The 20,546-nt window shown below is 36.7% G+C and overlaps 1 protein-coding gene across 1 annotated transcript in view; it reads left to right on the top strand.

Annotated features, from left to right (window-relative positions):
• Positions 1 to 20,546, top strand: part of LYST (lysosomal trafficking regulator) — an 83,447-nt gene that overhangs the window by 15,844 nt on the left and 47,057 nt on the right. Inside the window, exons 2-12 of the mRNA XM_069852352.1 lie at positions 918 to 1,002; positions 2,309 to 2,507; positions 4,722 to 4,812; positions 7,505 to 9,587; positions 11,266 to 12,283; positions 13,764 to 13,925; positions 14,582 to 14,738; positions 15,936 to 16,162; positions 17,480 to 17,546; positions 18,358 to 18,464; positions 19,503 to 19,920. Of these exons, the coding sequence (XP_069708453.1) occupies positions 2,316 to 2,507; positions 4,722 to 4,812; positions 7,505 to 9,587; positions 11,266 to 12,283; positions 13,764 to 13,925; positions 14,582 to 14,738; positions 15,936 to 16,162; positions 17,480 to 17,546; positions 18,358 to 18,464; positions 19,503 to 19,920 (4,522 nt within the window). The 5' untranslated portion in view covers positions 918 to 1,002; positions 2,309 to 2,315. The remainder of the gene's footprint in view (positions 1 to 917; positions 1,003 to 2,308; positions 2,508 to 4,721; positions 4,813 to 7,504; positions 9,588 to 11,265; positions 12,284 to 13,763; positions 13,926 to 14,581; positions 14,739 to 15,935; positions 16,163 to 17,479; positions 17,547 to 18,357; positions 18,465 to 19,502; positions 19,921 to 20,546) is intronic.

The raw sequence follows: 20,546 nt of genomic DNA, 5'->3' as shown, positions 1-20,546 counted from the left end.
AGAGCTCTTCAGTCTTGTTTAAGTAAAAAATAGTATTTCAGGAGGATTACCTGTTTTTTTCTTCTTCTTAGACTGAATACACTCTAAAGATGTGAGGGGAAGCATGATAACTAGAAACTTGAAATTTTAAGATGAAAAATGAAGAAACGCTTTGACAGTTTAGCTTACAGCAAGGAATTTGGGATGTTGGTGCTTTAGGAATGCATATTCCCTATAGCAATCATTTTCCTCTTTTTGCCCTTGGTGTAGGGCTCACAAAACCAGGTCTGGTCTAAGTGTTGTTTTGTTTCGACGTTTTTGCCAAATCAGAAAGGGTTATGGGGTACCTGACTGGCTGTTCCTGGCCATTTCAGAGCCAATTCCCTATTGTTATCTTAGTTTTTTCTTCACAACTAATTACGGCTCAAAACAGAGGTAGTTTAAAGTACTTCTCTTAAGAAAAGAAAAAAAATATTGTATTGCCTGTTCTGATCCTCTGTTAAGACTGGAGAGGGTTAAAGAGATAGGAGGGAAGTAGTAACTCTTAAATTGCTTTAGTGGGCTGTATAGAGCAGATACCATACTGTTCTGTTCCAGTTACCTAAAGCTGCAAGTGCTTCAAGTATTTTGTAAGCAGATAGTCATCACTAAAACTTCATACTGCTTCTAGAGGGAAGTGTTTAAACTTGCATGCCTAGCTCATTTTACATCTTAGATAAGAAAATTCATTAGTTTTAACTTACCTTATATGCACCGATTATTTTCTCTGTTACAGGATTTTGGTTGTTCATAATAAGTGTAAAGCTCTAGGTTTCACTTTTAAGCTTAAGAAAATCCTCAAGGACTCTATAACTTCAAATAGCTATTGTAAAATTAGGTTTCAAAACAAAGAAATTGCCTATTACCCAGGATGTATTTTTTTGTTTTTTTAAAAACAGGTGAACCAAGGGTATTATTTCCTGAATATATTTGTTCTTTCTTCCAAGTAGAAGATAAATGTGTTAAGCTGGCAAAGTAACTCTGGTAAGAATTTTCTTGTTACTTCTACAGTGAACATGACTATATGTGTAAATATTCAGTCTTGCAATTAAAAAGAGCTTTTTGTACCATTAATGTTAACAAACTTGATCTTTTCTTGTTTTCTTAACTAGTAATTGCATGTACATGTTTCTTGATCAAGCAGTGTTAACCCACCCATCTGGTGTGTTTAGATGTTATATTTAAAGTATTTGGCTCTCTTTTTGCATATTATATGATTGGACATGATGAAAATACTTGAGTTTGAAAGATTTTACCTCAGCTGTTTATAGAGAAATAAAAGTGGATAAATATACTGTGGTATTCATTAAGTGGGTTTTATGTGGATTAAGTGTTCTTGTTTCTGTAAATGCTATCATTGATTCTTGGTTTTGTTTTGCTTTCCTCAGTATCCTCCTGAGGGTTTTCTATAGCAGAGTACTGTTTCTTCTCTTGTTAGTTTTAATATTTGTTTTAAACTTTTCAACACATGCTTGTGCTGACCAACCAGAGTAAGCTGTGGCATAAGAGAAAACCAAAAAAGTGGTTTTATAAGATGGTGAACAGACGAAGTGAATGAGTGCCTTGTGTGTGTTATCTAAAGTAAAATTAATCAGTTTAGGCATCAGTACTAATGTGTTTGGTATTTTCTCCTGAACATGTACAGTAGAATTGTATCTTAAATTAAGTATGTTATGGTAGTGACTGTTACTCACTCAGTCTTGCTTGAAGAAAAATGCCATGAGAGCTGGTAAATCTGAAGCATTGTATTTGAGACTTGCGTGTTGGTCTTAACTCAAATAGGTTTTTTTTCCCCTTGAAACAATCTGCATATTTTTGGAATATGTGACATAGTGGAAGATAATGTGTTCAAATAAGCTGTTAAAAAAAGTTTTCTGTGCAATGATGTGTAAGAGCTGCCTGTTCTCTGCTTATGCTTCAGGTCAAATACCTTTTAAAAGTAAATGAAGGTTGAAGCACGCATCTATCTTACAAAGAAAAGCTGAAAAAGTCATTAACTTTCATTTATGTGATGGGAGGGAATGCTGTGTGTCACAGGCTTTTACCTGGTATTCTTATAAAATAGCTGCTAGCTGAAGTTTTACTGAAATAAACAAAATCTAAGGTCATCCTTCTCATTCCCTTCTATTCCTACATTGATATATTGGTTCCTCAGTCCTGCAAACATTCCATCCTTTTGTGGGGAGTGGGAACAGGGAAGAAATACTCCTCCTCTCTTTACCCCAGTCTTTTCTCTATAAGGAATGTGTTTTCTGATGGATTTAATTTCTGTACTTTCCTCTACTTACAGCTCAGTCATGAGCAGTGCCAGTAACTCACTGGCACGGGAATTCTTGACTGATGTCAACAGACTGTGCAATGCAGTGGTCCAGAGGGCAGAGGCCAAGGAAGATGAAGAGGAAGAAACTCATATGGCAGCACTGGGACAATATTTGGTTCAAGGCCGTGGATTTATTTTGCTTACCACACTGAACTCAACTATTGATCAGGTAAAAAAATTTCTTACCTGCTTATAATTTTTGTATTGAGCTTTGACTGTGAAGAGATTTGTTTGGTACTTGTTCTTCTTGATGCAGATTTCTTTGCCTCTTTGTGGTAGAGAGTGTATGAGTTAATTATGAAGACTGTAAGTTCAAAAGGATATGTTGCAGCTGCATTGTGTTCTTCAAGAACAGAAGCAGAACAAATGGCTAATCATGTACCTGTTTGCATCAGTATCAGCTGGGTTACCAAAGTTTTGACTAGTTAAAGCACCTGTGAAGCTAGAGTGCAGCAGGGTAAAAAGAAGCAATAGGTTAGAATTTTCAGGAGAAATTACAAAGTGACACTTTTTTTAATTTGAGATCTTCCTGGTTTCAGACAGTAAAATAAAATAAAACATACACCTTTCTGTTTATGGACTGTGAAATACTTTTTCTGTGCTAACCAGCTTGCTCTTGAACATAATAGAAACCAAATATCTTGTAACTTTAGCTCAAAAGGGAAAGCTCTTTAGAAAGGTAGTCAGTTTGTGCTTTTTTCAATATTAAAAAAATCTAGTGTGCATCCCTGTAACTGTGAAAGTCCATTTTTATCTTTTCTCCTTCCTCTCAACACTATTGGATCTTTGTTAAGCAATGGGTTGAATTAGAAGTCTTCATGCTTTGAAACTGCAGGTCCTGATAATTAAGAGTAATAAACCAAGTGAATCTTAGTTGATTTCATTCAGCCCTTGTCTTAAATCATGTCAAGTTTGCATTTCCATCATGAGGTGACTTGTGCCAAGACTCCGGTCAGATGTTCTGACATGATTCTGGATTCCAATAGAAGCACTGGCTAAACAGTAAACCCACAAGAATGCAGTTGTGTATAATTTCTAAGAACAACCTTTACCAGTTCTAGAGCTGTGGGTTTAAGTGCTGCTCAAGCTCTGTACAGTTGCTGTTAATAGGGGCTTCAGAACTAGAGCTGCTGGAAAAGCAGCTGGCTTTCATGTAAAAAGAAAATAAGGGATTCCATGTGCCTCCCCCTCAAATACCCGCTTCTGAAGTAGAAGGGGGGGAAAAAAAGCTTATGGCATTCTTTGTGAAGCATCAGCATTTATTTCCTATAGAAATATGTGTGAGCAGAGGAGGAGAAACTTGACTAATGGGGAAGTGTACCACTGAAATTTGAAAAGTTAATATTTTGCTTTTTTTTGCAGGCCTTTTGTGCTTTGAGTGCTGTATTGATTAATCTTGCTGAAAATACCTTTAGTAGCAGAAGAGGGTTGGGAGAATAATTCTGAAAAAAGCTTACTTTTCATATCTAATTGTATAGTATTAATATTAGGTTTTTTAGAAGCTTCATTTAAATTTATAATCTCATCAGGCAAATAGAAACTATTTGTTATATAGCTCCATAACTACATATATAACTACACATTTGTTACATTTATATCTGTAACTAAGTTGTTTGTCTCTTAAATTTGTTGCTACCTTGAATTTTTGGAGGGGGATGTTACTTCAACTGCATGTCCCAGGATAACAGCTACTAAAATGCTCATGTCACCTGTTTGTGTTTGAAAAAATGGAGAAGTTTTGATCTTTAAGATTGAAATTATCTGCTGGTATTTAAATTTTGTGCTTTCTAGTGCCCCTCTCTGTGTTGAAATTTAGTGATGAAGTTTTAGAATCCTAGGAGGAGTGAGTTTTTTGTAGTGGGTGTTCTGGGGGTTTTTTGCATTAAAAGTAAACTTCTTTTTCCTCCCATAAAATTTCACATTTCTATCCTGTCTTGGTAACATTACTTGATACATTTAAGCTTTTTCATTGGCTTAAAGTGTCTTTCTGGAAAAAGTAGAAAGTTTCCCATGAAGTACTTCAAAGTTACTCACTTGAAACTACAAAAGTTTCAATCTTGTCTTGAGCTTCATGTTGCATTTGTTTAAGGCAACAAGTTACTAGCTTTGGACTTCTCTGGTTTTGTTCTTTGGGTGTAGAATTCCTTCAACAAGAAGGATTAGGAGAGCTTTGTATAGAAACAGTTGCAGAGATGTAATAAATATCTTAGAGGCTTTCTGATTGGCTCTAGTTAATGATTATAGCACTCTTGAGTTAGGTCACTTTTTTCAGTGCGTAAACCAGCAGAAATGCATAGGGAATCCCCTGTTTAATAGCTTTGTAAAATAAAAAGGTTAATTTATTGTATGTTCTAAAGTACATAACCTTTTGTTTCTAACATAGGAGCTGACATGTCGGGAAGAACTTCTGGCACTCCTTCTGTCACTTCTGCCATTGGTGTGGAAAATTCCTGTCCAAGAAGAAAAAGCAATAGGTGTGTTTTATCACTTATGGTATTAAGGACCCATGAGTGACTTGTGTGTTAATATAGAGCCTAGGATTTCTGACTAAAGAGCAGTAGTTCATGGTAATGCATATCCTCTTAACACAGACTGGAGATATGAATTCTTCCAAGATTTTAAACTCCAATGCCAACATTCTGTCAGGGCCCAGGGAAGACTGAGATCGCAAAGAGAAGGTATAAACTCTTGGTCAGTGTCTGAGGCAATACTTATGATGCTGTGTAGCTGAACTTGATGTGGGTGAGATTCTTTTTCTTTTCAGGTGATTTCGGGGAAGAGATTTGAAAGAGGGTTTTTTTGAGGTTTTTTTTTTTGGTAATGTGAATTGTCTCATGATAAGCAGAAGGGGAAGACATGCTGGTTTTGAAAAGAAAAAAGTGATACATGCTGTCACTAGATTGGTCAGAGACAGGATAGGACAGACTTATTCTTCTGGATTTGGAGAAATAAGTAGAAGATAAGTTAAAGCCAAACAATGGACAGCAGAGTATGAAAAATGCAGTGTTACCAGTGGGGCAGGCCCATCATACTGGATGATTATAAACAGAACCAGGCTGTGTTCCTTAGAAAACATGATGTTCTGTGTCAGAAGCCGATGTGCTAATTCAGGAATCAAGTCACGAGGGTTCAGCTGCCAAAGAGTCAGTTTAAAGGGAATTAAAGAAATGAAAGGGATAATACAAGATAAACTGTGCAAAAACTGAACCAGGAAATTAGTTATTTTCTTTTTGGTTTTGGTTGGTTTTTTTTTTGGCTCTTACATTTGTCTGATGCCTTCTTTTCCCTATTAGAGGATAAAACCGAGGATGAAACAAATAGTTACCTGTCTGTCTGAGAGGGTTCCTAAGGATTCTCATCTGAAGCTCTTCCAGTGTTTTTGGTGTTTTAAACTGCAAGTTGAGGGCTTTTGTTAATGTTTATAGACCTGAAGTGTTTGAAGCACCAGTTTTATAGCACTTCCCTCAGGTGCAACTTTCTTTCATGTTCCTGTAACCATGATCTAATTAGACATTTTGATTGTCTTATGCGAGCTTAGTGACTTCTCCAGGGTTAGTTTAAAGGTCTGTTTTATAGTACTGATGCAATAAACATGATCCACCAAGAAGTTCTTTTACTAGGACTTATTCCAGCTACATCAGACAGCTTTATTATTTTTGATGCAGGAAATACCCTTTGTTTGATAAAGTACTCCTGGTTAATTTCCTGCCTACAAAGCAAATGATGTTTCTTCCTTAAGCATCACAACCCTAACTTCATGAAACAGCAAGGCATGGTCATGTTTGTACATGGAAGTGTCTTTCCCTTCAATTTAACTGATTGTAGCTATTGTGTGGGCTTTGGGGGCTTTGTGGGGTTGGGCTGCTATTACTGTTATCTATCACTCTAAAGAGTATCCACCGTTCAGTACGTTTAGTAATAGCTTTTTTATGCTAGGCTTTTTATTACTCAAAGCATCCAGTTGCACTTCTGGCACTACTTAAATGTAACAGTAGATTTTACCTAAGAACATACAGACTTTTCTTTGCCTGCTTTTTCAACAGTTTATGATCATAGTTTACCAATACACATGAACTGCAAATACTTGTATTTTATTGTTTGAAGTAGTCTTGCCCATTGAATCAGATTTAAAACTGATATTCACTGTTTTATACTGAGTACTTGAAAGATGTGGGGTTCTTTGTCTTGGCTGTTGTGGGAATATTTAGCACTTTAAACATTATTACTTTCCATTTCCCTCTGTTTCCTGACTATTTTAAAATCCACAACTTTTATTTCTGCTTTTTGTTTGCAACAATTAATGCTAAAGTAAAAACTGAAGTCTGCATACTTAAAGATATGCACTCTTCCTAGAGAGAGAAATAGATTTTTTATTAACCCTAGTACTCTAACAAGCTCTTTGTGCATTCAAAGACGCTGTGAATTAAGGCATCTAGTTCTTATAGCAGCAGAGTTCCAAAAAGTGGCAATGGGTCATCAAGTTGAGAAGGCCTTTTTCTTCACTTTAGTTTTTCTCCACTTGTGGGATAAGGCCATTTGGCAGTACTTTAGTGAGACTTCAAATATATAAAATGGTATACAAAAAGTAAGCATTGCTTGAGTAACTGCCTAAACCTGCTTCAATAGCTAAGTAATAGGGGAAATCTCAGAGTTGGTAGCCTGCTGATTAATGTTTTACTGTAATAGCATGTTTAACATTTTCAAATCTAAATTGAATATAGCTAGAAACTTGTGGCAATATTGTTTTTATATCCTATCTATAACAGTCAAAAAGGGTTTCACGCTAAGCTTTCTTCCCTTTGCTTCCCAAAAAGTCCTTTCATCTACCTTGATAACATCTTTCAAGAGAATGGAATAGCTGTGCCTACAGAAAAGTTTTTAGGAAATCCTCTAGCACTTTTTTGTCTAATTCTAATTAGAAAATGAACTCATTTGTATAGGTTTTGGAAATAGCTAGTATGTTTTTTAAATATGAGTAGTTGCTCACATTTTTACACTGAAAATGCTAGACGTGAGTATATGCAAACCTGTAACCTATTAACATATGAATTTATATTGTATTTTTTAAGCTGGAAGAATTAAACTATAAAATTAGAGAAAATACTTTACATGTTATAACTTTCCTGAATGTTCCTTTAATGTACCTTTGTCTTTCTGTTTCAACAGATTTTAATATACCCTTTACACTAGACATATGCCTGACCAAAGAGAATTCAAGTTCTGTGAAATCTACTCAGGAAAAACTAGGCTTAGATGGAAGCTCTCGTTCATCTCTTCAGACTTCTGTAAAACTAAATCCTCAGTCTCGAAAAAGTAGACGTCTGCGCAAAACCACTCATCGCTACTCTGTGCGAGATGCAAGAAGATCGCAATTGTCCACTTCTGATTCAGAAGGCAATTCGGATGACAGAACTACTGTAGGAACAAAGCACAGACGCTCCCAGTTGCTGCAGCCTTTTTTAACGTATCCAGCTAGAGACAGCTACTTTGTAGGTAGAAGTGATTGCCTACCTGTGGAAACAGTACCCAATTCTAATCCTGATACCCCTAGTCTAGAAGATTTTAGCCAAATTATTCCAGCACGTGAGCTAAACCCGGAGATTTTGAATGAGCCAGATAGAGGAATTGCTGAGAGCAACACGGATAACTCTCCTTTTGACTTATGCCGTGTCTTATTGTCACTGCTAGAGAAGGTGTGCAAATTTGATATTGCTTTGAATCACAGTTCTACTCTTTCAGTTAGTGTGGTGCCCACATTGACTGAGTTCTTATCAGGATTTGGAGACTGTTACAATGTAATTAGTAACACAGACAATGAGGTAGTTTCTTCAGGGTGGACAGGAGAACCTGTGGCTCTGATCCAAAGGATGCTTTTTCGAACAGTGCTACATCTTATGTCTTTAGATATTAACAATACAGAAACACTGCCTGACAATTTACAAAGAAATTTAACAGACTTACTTAAAGCAGCTTTAAAAATCAGAACTTACTTGGAAAAGCAACCTGATCCTTTTTCTCCAGGATACAAGAGAACTTTACAGCAGCCAGTTCAGGATGACTTTGTATTTTCTAGATATCATCACAGAGCCTTGCTTCTACCTGAGGTTATAGAAGGGGTCTTGCAGATTTTGATCTGCTGCCTACAAAGTGCAGCCTCCAATCCATTCTACTTTAGCCAAGCTATAGATCTGGTTCATGAGTTCATACAACATCAGGGATTTAAGCTGTTTGAGGTAACTGTGCTTCAAATGGAGTGTCTATGTATGAAGAATGAAGGGGTAACTGGAGAGGCCTCAGAGCGCCTGACAGGCCTAATCAACAGCATTATGAAAATAATCACCGCTGTCAAGAAAGTGAAGTCTGAGCAGCTCCATCAATCAGTGTGTACAAGAAAGCGGCACAGACGATGTGATTATTCTCACTTCATGCATCACCACAGAGATCTCTCTGGGCTCTCCGTATCTGCTTTTAAAAACCAAGCTTCCAAAAACCCCTTTGAAACTTCTGATGGTGAAGTTCATTATCCTGACAGATGCTGTTGTGTTGCTGTTTGTGCGCACCAGTGTCTGCACTTGTTGCAGCAAGTTTCTCTGAGCAGTACTTGTGTTCAAATTCTCTCAGGTTTACATAATGTAGGAATATGTTGCTGTATGGATCCCAAGTCTGTGATTGTCCCGTTGCTTCGTGCTCTGAAGTTACCAATATTAAAAAACTTTCAACAGCACATATTGAACATCCTTAACAAGTTTATATTGGATCAGCTGGGTGGAGCAGAAGTTTCTTCAAAAATTATACAGGCATCATGCAATATATGTACTGTTGACTGTGATCAGCTTGCTCAGCTGGAAGATGCCTTGCAGGGCAACTCTAGTGATGCTGGTCTTGCATCTAGTTCCTTTTGCAGAGTTCAGGGGATTCTGCCTAGCAGTGGATCTGAAGATATGTTGTTAAGATGGGATGCATTGGAGGCTTATCAGGATGTTGCTTTTGAAGAAGACAAACTATGTGGCATGCAGATTGCTAGCCATATTTGCCACTTGATTCAAAAGGGAAATGCAGTGGTCCAGTGGAAACTGTATAACTCTATTTACAATCCTGCGCTTCAAAGAGGAGTTGAGCTAGCTTACCGTGCTCAACAACTCAAACTAACTACACCTGATAAATACACATGCAGTTACCATAGCCAGTGTTTGTCTTCTGAAGTACTTCAGATTTATTTGCAGACACTCCCTGTGTTGCTTAAATCCAGGTTGGTTGATTTTCTGTTTATTTATGAAAACCATGCTATTTGTGTACAGGACTTTGTTTCTTTCTTACTGTCCAGAACTTAAGATTTATTTGAGCTGTAGGCTGCACTTGGATATTGGAGGGGTGGCAACAAGATAAATGCTTGAATAATAAGATTTAATCTTGGATTTAGAAACCATTGAAAGTGAGGGCTGTCTACTGATGGTGGTCTTTAGCAAGCTACAGTGTGTAGAAACAAATAAAACATTTGTCCAATGTGACATGCTCTTTGCCTCTTCATTCTTCATGCTGAAGTGAGTCAGGAATGTTGAACAGATTAACATCTTGCTTCTCTGTGGGAATTAGACTGCTTACTTTTCTGATCCACTTCCCTTTTCCTTCCAGAATGGGCTTCATAGAAACCACCTCTCAAAAATAAGGCTTGAGGGCTTTACTTGTCTTGAAGCAACTGTTTCCCTAGTTTAGTAAATCCTGTTTGTTTAAAAATAGTTTAAAAAGACACAACACCCACAGACATTCTTTGAAGGCATGAAATAGAAACTCTACTCATTTTTTAATTGATGAAGTACTAATAAAATATGTAGAGGTTTATTCAGAGTATGAATGTGTCCTTTTGTCCAGGATAGCTTCTGATCTTTTCTGTTGGAGTACTGATAATCCTACTACATTCACTACAGTTTATTGGAGACAATTATGAAAGATAAGCTAGTGTTCCAGTTTATGCGAAGGATTGCCAAATACATTTTTAACTTTTACTCTAACCTAAACTATATCAGAAGCTATTAATTTTTGAAAGTGCACTTAGTGGCAAAGAGGCAAGAGCAGTAGAGTTTAGATTAAAGTTTAATCCTGTTTACTACGGGCTTACAGATGGGAATATACAGGTATGTGATTGATTCTAGAGCCTATAATTCTGATACAGTAGAAGCTGACCCTGTGGGAAGGAGATGGGAGGGTAAGGAAGGTGGATGTCTACAAGCAAATGTAGTAAACTAAGAAGCTTAGACATCCTTCCCCCAAATTCTGTTTGAACTCAATGTAATATTTGAAGTAGAAAGAAGGGAAAAATATGCTTTAACAAACATACTGAAAGGTTTTTTTAGCATTGGATGTCCTGGTGTAACAATTGCACAAAAAGTTGTACTTGAAAGATATTCCTGAATTCTCTCCTAAATACATCATTTATGCAACTAATAGACGTAGCTAGTAAAATGTCTGAAATCTTCAAGTTTATTTGAGAGGGATTCTCTGCTTTCTGGTGAAGTCACAGAACTGAGAGATGTAAAGATGTTTACTAGCTCCATTTGCTAATAAAAAGTTAGGGGGAGGAAGTACCACTAAGGAGCAAATTTCATAAGTAAGTTGATTACCCACCCTTGGTTTGAACATCATGCATCTGTGGTCTATGTTTTAAAGTTATTCCTATGTTGTATCTTTGAAAAAAATGGAATTTTCTACTACTAGATGGATGATGCTTACTTGACATTCCGTAGTGCTGCAAACAAGTTCCTCCTCTCTTTCATTTACAGTTTGCAGTAATTTCTAGTAATTATTGTGAACATGATCACTTGGTGTTACTCAGGTGTATAAATCCGTTATTTTTTGAATAGATGTGCTATCTGAACTACATGAGTTTGTAACTGCTCTGTAAGGTAACTCTGTGATGCTTTCTCTTGCAGGGTAATTAGAGAGTTGTTTCTGAGTTGTAATGGAGTGAATCAAATGACTGAGTTAAATTACTTAGGTACTTTAAGAAGCTATTCTTTGAAAGTGTTAGAGACTTTGATGCTCTGCCTTGGTGATCAGCAGAAAGACCAAGCAATGCCAGAACTGGAAGGCCTGAACAGCGATCAAAAGGAGTCTATGTCTGACTTGCCTGTTTCCTTTTGTAGCCAGCATGCTGTTTCAGAAGTTCCTCAAAGCCTGAGCAAGTTTTACGCAGGTTTGAAAGAGGCTTACCCAAAAAAGAAAAAAACTGTGAGCCAAGACATTCATGTCAACACAATAAACCTCTTCCTCTGTGTTGCTTTTTTATGCGTAAGTAAAGAAGCAGATGGTGATCTGGATTCAGCTAATGACTCTGAAGACACATCAGGATATGATAGTACAGCTAGTGAGCCATTAGGCCACAGATTACCATATCTGTCACTGGAAAGCCTTACTTTGCCCTCCCTGGAACATATTCACAGGGCTGTGGATATTTGGTCCATGTGTTGTTCGATCTATTTGTATAGTTCAGTTTTCCAGAGACAGTTCCATAGACTTGGAGGATTTGAAGCATGCCATAGGTTACTAATCCTGATAATTCAGAAATTTGCAAAAAATGAGAAAAAGGATCAAGAAAAAGAGGAAGTATTGGGTGAAAGCAAGAGGAACTCACATAGGGGTCCTTGTGGTGAGTTTGACAAGGATGACTCTGCTCAGTTGGCTAAAAGCGGAGAAGTGTCGCAATTGGAGCTTGATAGTTCTGATGGTCTTGCTGGTACAGGAAAGCTGGTGCCTGAATCTGTCTCCTGTGACAGCTCTTTGAGTAGGGAACATGCTTCAGTTCCCAATCTTGAAGAAATAAAGACTTCTGTAAGAGAAGACACTGAGTGGGCCCTTCAAGGTATCAGACTTCTAGAAGCTCTGCTGACAATCTGTCTACACAGTGCAAGCACCATGCAGCAGAAAGTGGAAGCAGAGATGTTTCACCAGGTACAGTACAACTTCCCTTTACTAGTATTTGTTACATACAATATTATTTTAACAGTGATTTTCTATCTTTTTTATGTAGTTCTGAAAGCATACAGTTAAATGACAGGCTTAGTCAGGCTAGTGGTCAGCAGGCACAAAATAATAAGATTGGGTGGATGAACAAACAATTGCTATTTCTGAGAAGGCAAGTTACCCTTTTTGTAATCACTAAGATGCTGCTAAGGACCCTGCACCCCTTTGTTCTCCAACATGAACTTTGTCCTCTGCTCTCTCGGGTTGGTCCTTGTTCATGCCAATTCCCTGCTACTCAGAGGCTGAGAGAGAGCCTTTCAGAATGGCAAATTGATCCAGGCTGGGTGAAATTTTTACCTTGTTCACTTTTACAAAGTGTATTTCTGGTTTGTTTTTTGTGTACTTGTTAACATTTTGGGCCAGCATGGTCAATGTGGCTGAGGGCTGAACTCAACATTAGATGCTGTTTTCTGGGTTAATGTATCTTGAGTCCCAAGGAAGACTGTGATCCTGGCAGATGAAGACTTTGTTGTTGTTTTTCTGCATGAAAGGGTCCAGGCAAGAGGAATGGGGTGATTTCCATTGGCTACAAAAGCAGTAGTGGATGTCAACAACTGTGAATTGCTGGCTAACTATGCCTGTGTTTCTTTTCTGGTCACTTATGGCATGCTTTTTTTTCCCCCCACCCCGTGTAGTCTTTTTGCCCAGTCCCACATTCTCCAGAGGCTGTCTGGGCTGATGGGATTTGAATGGTGGGGGTTTTGAAAGGACATTCATTGAGAGAATGCATGTGACAGAGGTGGGGTTGAAGGAGAGCTGTTGGCAAGATGTGAGCATTGTAAGTAGTGACTCGCACATGGTGTTTCTGGTGATGATTCTGAGCAGTGTGGTGCTTGATGAAGAGGAGTATTAGAGGGCACGAGTACTGAAAGTATGCCTAAAAAATGTATTATTTAAGCCTTAGAGGTGAACTAATTCAGTGTTCCAGAAAGTTGTTAATTCACAGGAGGCACCTTTATTGTATTTTAATGCTTTAATTGGTATTTTGAATTTTACTTGACAGGTGGTGTTAGGTGTGGAGAGAACTGGAAAATAGAGTTCTTTCTGGGCCATGCACTCTTTTAGTGAACTTGGACATGTCACTCTCCATTTTGTTAATCTGTAGTAGTATTGTGGTGTAGTCTGAATGCACTGTGTACTTGAAATTGTTTCAGAGATGCCTATGTTAGAATTCTTACTTGCCATATCTGGGAAGCAGCACGTTGCCAGATTTTTTTTTTTCCAGTGTGCAGATTGCTTAACCAACTAAATCTCCGTCATAGCAAATGAGATGAATTCTGATGGCCTTAATAGAGAAGTCAGATTGGTGTGGGTGGAAGGGGAAGTTCTTAAATGAAAGCACTAGACCATTTCTCTTAACCAGAACAAAATAAAATGTATAAAAATGTCTATCTCCCCCAAAACACAGAATACCTGTGTGGATGATATCTTACTTGAAGTAAGAGAGGAGCTTGCTAAATCAAAGGTGATAGAAACTGACTTGGCAAAACCTCTGTTTGATTCTCTGCTCCGTGTTGCATTGGGCACTTTTTCTGATGATCTGGATCATACTGAAGAAAAAATTGAGAAGGTATGAAACATCAACTAAATAGTCTAATTCTAAATACTTCCAAGTTTGCTCAGTCAGGTCTCTGTTGTTTCAATCTGGTTTTAAACTGGTTTAAATGTGTTTGGTTGTTCTGGCTGTTGAAGATTAATTCTCTATTCTCATATGTAAGCATGTAAGTTGAATGCTGGTTATTAATGCGCTTCCCACGTTTACTGGTCAGAAATGAGCCATGCCCAAAAAAGGAGCAAGCTGTGTTATGCTTTATGGACGTACTTGAAACCTGACATTCTCTTCACTCTTTCATCCCACTATGGTGTGTGAGAAACTCAGAGGGAGAGCTTCAAACAGGGACATTGACCTTAGTGGCTGCAGACATCCCTTCACCTTAGGATTGATGTCAGGGTGCATGTTTATGGCGACAGCGATTATGGGAACAATTATTCTTAATGCATTGGCCATAAAAACTCTGATCAGGTTGGTTAGTAAAGAAAATGCATCTTTGCAGAATCCATTTTCTATGTAAGAATGAAGTGTCCATAAAAAGTATCTGAAGTTTCTTGAAAACGTATGATTACTTTGTTCCTTTTGCCAATAGGCTTGGAGGGAATAGGCATCTGGAAGGTTTTAAATTACTTGCTTTTTTGGCCAAAGATGGTAAACATATTTCTGTTATGCAGGCCCATTACACTGCAAAGGAGCCTGTGTCACAACCTGAAGATATTTCTGAAGAAGCTGAAGAATCACAGTCCTGTGGCCTTAAACTTCTTGCTGAAGAGGAAGGCTATGAAGCAGATAGTGAAAGTAACCCTGATGACAGTGAAACAAAAAATGAAGGTAAATATGAACTTCTGACTATTCAAAGGGTTCTTTGACATAGCAAAGCTTGCTTGTCTTTTGAGGTGATCAAAAACAGGGTAAGCATAAGAGACCATTAATGGATAGAAACAGTTCAACTTTTTTACCCCAATAAGATGCTGTTACGGATGGAGAGATGAGGAATATTCTTAGTGTTACAGGAACTATTCTGTGTTGGTTTTCTTGATTTATGTGACTCTTGCTCTAGTTTGTGTTGCTCGAAAGTATTATTGTGGTCTAGAAGCATTTTTTCAGAGATGCTTATGAGTAGCTTGTCTGAAAATCAGTGCTTAATTTTTTGTTTAGTATTAGAACAATCTGGTAAAAATTACTTTGTCTAATTGTGTCTCTTTATATTCATTCAATGACTAATGTGCACGTCTCTTACTGTACTTTGTGTAAGCAATTCTGAACATAAATTTGTTTTAACTTTTTCCTTTGTGCTGAACATCTGGCTGCTTACATTCTTATATGATGTCTCCATGAGCAATAGCAGCCTCTACTAGAACTGCATTCAGCTGTTGGTGTTTACCTATGTGGAATGGCTCTGATAGCAGATGGATGACATTTTGAAAGCATTTCTGAATGAAAAATCTAACCTGAAATATTTCCATGAAACATTTGCATGAAACTTACGTCAGTACCAAATAATTTGAAGTAATGTGTTTTAAAGCCCGTCCAAAATGTAAGGGGAGCAGCTTAAATGTTTCTGTTAGGGTGTTTTTGCCTGTCATAGTGTGCATTTTCTGAGTTCAATAACTGAACAACTGCTTCCCCCAACCTTTTAACATGAAATAAAATAATCAAAATTTATTTCGTCTCTTGGCAGGCTAAGAGTTCTGTATAGAAGCTTGAGGCTCTGTTCCAATATTACTGTCATGTTTCATGAATTGTATATTTCAATATTATTATGTGTGTCCCGTTCCCAGGAAAAGAAGGCACATACCTGAAGAGCATATAATGGGAAAAACTAATCCTTGCCCTTCTGTATTGGCAGGAAAATACAGAATGCTGAAGCAGAATAGAAGATACTAACTTCTGAAAACTGCTTATAAGCTAGTGCCTTTTTTGTTTTGTACCTATAAGAAGGTTGGAGAAAATATGTCCTTCGATGCTTAAATTATACAAACTGTATTCAGCTTAGTAAGCTTCACTAAGGTAAATGTTTTCTTTCAGGAGCAGACACAAAGGCAGAACCGGGATCTAGTGGTCCCTCAGGCTATTTTAATGACCTAGCTGAGAACATCAATCAAGGAGAATTAATGTATCCTGAAATCTGCATGTTAGAATTAAACTTGCTTTCAACTGGTAATGCAAGTTTAGATGTGCTTGCTCATGTATTCCAAAGCTGCCTGAATATCGTCAACCAGAAGGAGAGAAATGCCACTGTACTTATAGAACAGGTAAAAATGTTTTTAAACAAAGGCAACAGCTTAGAAGTTACATACCTTATTTTCTTCAGTTTTATAGTACCAGTTTACCCATTAGAGTGATCTCAAATATTCTGACTTTTTATGGCATTTGATAAGACTTGAAACAATGTAAATGCTTGATATTCCCAGCTGGATTGTATATAAATTACCAGAAACTATAGAATATTTAACTGAGGTATTGAAAGATATTTGACCTACAAAGCTTTTGATTTTCACAATTGCCTTATTTTATCAAGACTGTTCAGTCGCTAAAGCTATATAGATACAGATAGAATCACTGTCAGGCCACTGGAGAAAACCCCCAAATCCCACATATATTCTTGTATATGCACCTATGTAAACATTCTAAATATTTATGTATTCAATGTGTATTTTAGAAACTTCCATTGATGTACCTCAAAAGTCTCATTGTTCTATTCTGAAGTTTATCTTAGAAATTAGTTATGTACATGTGGTCATCCTCGCATTCCTTTGGAATTTCTGATGGTTATCTTGTCTTTTGCTTTCTAATAACTAAACTGAGTATGCCTCTTGTAAAAGAAGAAAATACGGTTAAATAATCTAGGCTTAAAGTGCTTGTTCACATAATCATTTGACTAAGACACAAGATTAGAGCTTTATAGTGTAAACCAAAAGCAGGAAAGGAAAACAATGTTTTATTTCAGTACTCCAATTGTTTGTGTGCATTAATAGCTTCAAATCACTATCATATGTGTTTCTTTTTTCTGAACTTCAACACATGTAGTTTTTCGTGATCCAAAATAATTTCATTAATCTTCAATCTTGTTTAGAAAGAGCAATCTATTAAATATTATAAATTCTCAAATTACCTTTATCTAAGATGCTTTTGTGAAGGATGCTCTTAAGTAAATGGCTTTTCTTATTTCTATAAAATAATTTTGAATAGAAAGATTGGGGAAAGATTGAGTTTGCTTTCAGTATTGCATCACTACATACTAGCATGCTGTATTCTGTCACAACCTGTTAAATCCTGTAATACTGTTATGGGTGAGAAGACAAGGAAGATTTCAGCTGCTGAATTGATAATAGCTCAAAGGTTACATTCTAAAATAATTTGGATTTGAAGTCTGTCTTCTGCAACTGAACGGTACAGAACATGAAAGAATGTTCATTAGCAAATGTAAAAAATATTTTCATAATTTCTAATAACTGGAATAGACCTGAAAATCAATAGTAGACAAGAATTGATTGAAAAAAATTGTTTCTTGGTTCTTGGAGCTGTTGTATGTTCTTCAGATATTAATTTTCCTTGTATTTATTTAACAGGGAGCTGTTAGACATCTTTTGGGAGGATTTCTGAAAATATTGACACAAACGGAGTCTAGTTTTCATGGTGAGTTCAAAGTCTGAGCAACTTAAATATCTTTTTCTCTAATTACATGTATGCACACTCAGATTTTTAGTTTACGGGGACAAAATTGAAAAGAAGTTTATTGGCATGTGTGAATTTATGCAGCTGCTTTAACTTGTGACAAGTATCTAACTTAGGTGTAAATATAGATCTTTCCGAGCTAGGGGAAATCAGCTATTTAAACACATGCTGGGACATCTGAAATTGGTAGTTGGAATCATAAACTTAGGGTGACAGTGTTAAACTTTGCTGGGAAAAGTAGCAGTTAGCTTACTGACTGAATCAGACTTTGTCACATCAAGTTTTTATTTCAGGTATCTTTTTAAGACAAGTTCTGGTGATATCTTGATTGATTTTTATTTCTAAGTGGAAAACAGCTAAATAATCTAAGAATGTGGAAGCAAATTAAATGTTTGCCCTAAAGCAGCTTCACATGAGGTTGTTCCACAGCAGATGATGTAATCCCATTCCAGGACTTTGATCCCTGGCTTTGCGGGGAGAGCCTTTGCAATGTAGATGTTAATTTCCCAGACGTTCAGACTCCGCTTGGTAAAGCTAGGACTACACTTGCTGTTGCATCTAGATTCGTTCAATGAAATTTTGAATGATAATGGCAGGAAATACTGTTGGATCTCTAGAGTTAATTTTGTAATCATTACTAGTTCCTGAATTTAAATTTTTGTTGCAGAACACTCTGAATTCCAAGTTATTTTTTTCTCATAATAGTATGGAATATGAATTTTTAAAGCTTTTAAAAATTACTTTCAAGAATATTTATTTTGTCTCTTTTTAGCATGTCAGATGGTGCTGGTAGACCTGTTAGTTTCTTTGAGTTCACAGACATGTTCAGAAGAGCTAACTCTTCTTCTGAGGATATTTTTGGAGAAGACACCTTGTACGGTATGTATGCAATAGCAAATAGAAAAATTCAGAGGCTTTTTGAGAAAAATGAAGCTAAAAATCCTTTTGTGTCCAAGTATTTTGGGGGACAAGGAAACTGACAGCAACAGTCTAACTGACAAGAACAAATGGAATTTGGCTGTTGAAATAATTAATTCTCAAAACTTGGAAAGGAAACAGGACATTAGAAAAGGTTTAAGTGTGTTAGAACCCTGGGCACTCGTCAGCATGAGAAAATAAGATTCCTCTTGACGAGATTGACATTGTAGTTATGGGTGACAACGCACTAATACTCTAAAACTTGAAGTCATTCTTTTTAAAGTTATAAAGCATTTCGCTATTTCAGGAATGCTCTAGCAGGAGAAATTACTTTCAAAACTGTCTGAAGATAGTTGGTGTAATACTGCAATCTGCTGCTTGTTTGGAATATACTGTTAAAATACCTATCTTTTGGTTTGTGTGGGAGTCTGCAGGGGGAAAAAAAAAAAAGTGAAGGGAAATAAAAAACCTGTGGAATCTGAAACAGTACCAAACCAAACAAGGAGACAGCAGTCCATTCTTCAAAGGTAGCTTGCAATAATTGGCTAAGTAACAACAAACTTTTTTGGTTTAAGGGCTTGGCTAGTTTTGCCACTGATGATGCAATAACCAAGTGATGTCCTATGTGTGCATTTTTTAACCAGCCTCAAATATGGGGTGAAAAGTGTGGTCTTTTGAGGTATAAGTTAGTCTGTTAGCACATAACAAATGTGAGATAAGATTGTGCAATGACCACCTGCTGTGGTTCAGCTGAATCTAAAGCGTAGTAAGTTGATTGATCTATCCTGAACTAATCTCCAAAACTGGGCCATAGTCTGAAGTTGCTTCTTGACCTTTGTAAATGTGTGTCAGTTTGGATATGCAAGTCTGCTTCTGTTTGGAAGACATGAATCCAAATTTAAATTAAGAGTGGGGTTCTGGTCAGTTAGATGACGCTTGACTAGGTCACGTGAACAGTTTGATATTTTTTCCCTCTCTTGTTCTGTTTTTTTCTTCTAGGAGATACTACTGAAGGGTGTATTGAAGATTATAGAAACTAATATTTATATGAACCCATTACAGTACCTTCCCTTCCCTTTGCTGCACAGCACAAATTTGAGTAGTAATTCTTCACAAAAATCTGCTATCACTCCCAACAGCAGAACTGCTGGACTATTAAAAAGAGTGAAATTTTCACAGAGTAAGAAAGAGGCAGATGGTGAAAATTTGAGTCACCAGCTGCTTTCTTCATGGCATGTAGCTCCAATTCACTTGCCTTTAGTTGGACAAAACTGTTGGCCACACATGTCTGATGGCTTCAGTGTCTCACTGTGGTTTCATCTGGAGTGTGCTCATGAAACAGAAAAATCAACAGAAAAAGGGAAAAAAATCAAGAGAAGACTGGTAGCTGTAAGAGAGAACAGCTTTGACAGCACAGGTGAGGATATAGTGCTTCCTGTTTCTATTAAAACAACAAAGAAGGATTCTGTCTACAAGTATTACTAATCCATGTACCATATACAAAAAGTTAGATTTTTTTTTTCTTATGATAGAGTTTAAACAGGAGTGCTAGTCTTTCTGATTTTTCTTTGAGTACTGTATTTTATACTTCAAGGTAAAATATTTCTAGCCTTAGTCCAGTCCCTGTTAGATTAATGCCTACTTCCTTAGAAATTTAATATCCTCATTGAATTTGTAACTTCTATAAAATATCTCTATGCTACTTCATGCTGTGCTGAAGAAAATATTAAATGCTAAAGGTTAAAAGTCATATGAAAAGATACTCTCAAATTTATTTAGTTTTATGTATTGATGAAGCAATTGGCTCTTGTGCTTTCTTTTTAATAGAGAGCTAGTAAATCTTCATAATTTAGACTTTAAATATTGGCACTCTTAGCTAGAAGATGCTTCTGCTTGGTAAAAAGTTAAAGTAGTGTGCTAGATCATGCTTAAAGTATTATAATTTGTTATATAAACATTTCATGGTGCACACTAAGTTTGCCAGTTCAACATGAGAATGTAATAGGATATGGCACAATTGAATTAGATTAAGTGTATTCATGC

Source organism: Phaenicophaeus curvirostris, chromosome 2 (assembly GCF_032191515.1).
Source record: "Phaenicophaeus curvirostris isolate KB17595 chromosome 2, BPBGC_Pcur_1.0, whole genome shotgun sequence".
Classification (NCBI taxonomy): Eukaryota; Metazoa; Chordata; class Aves; order Cuculiformes; family Cuculidae; genus Phaenicophaeus; species Phaenicophaeus curvirostris.
The sequence above is the reverse complement of the archived record's forward strand: the minus strand, read 5'-3'. Positions and strand labels throughout refer to the sequence as shown.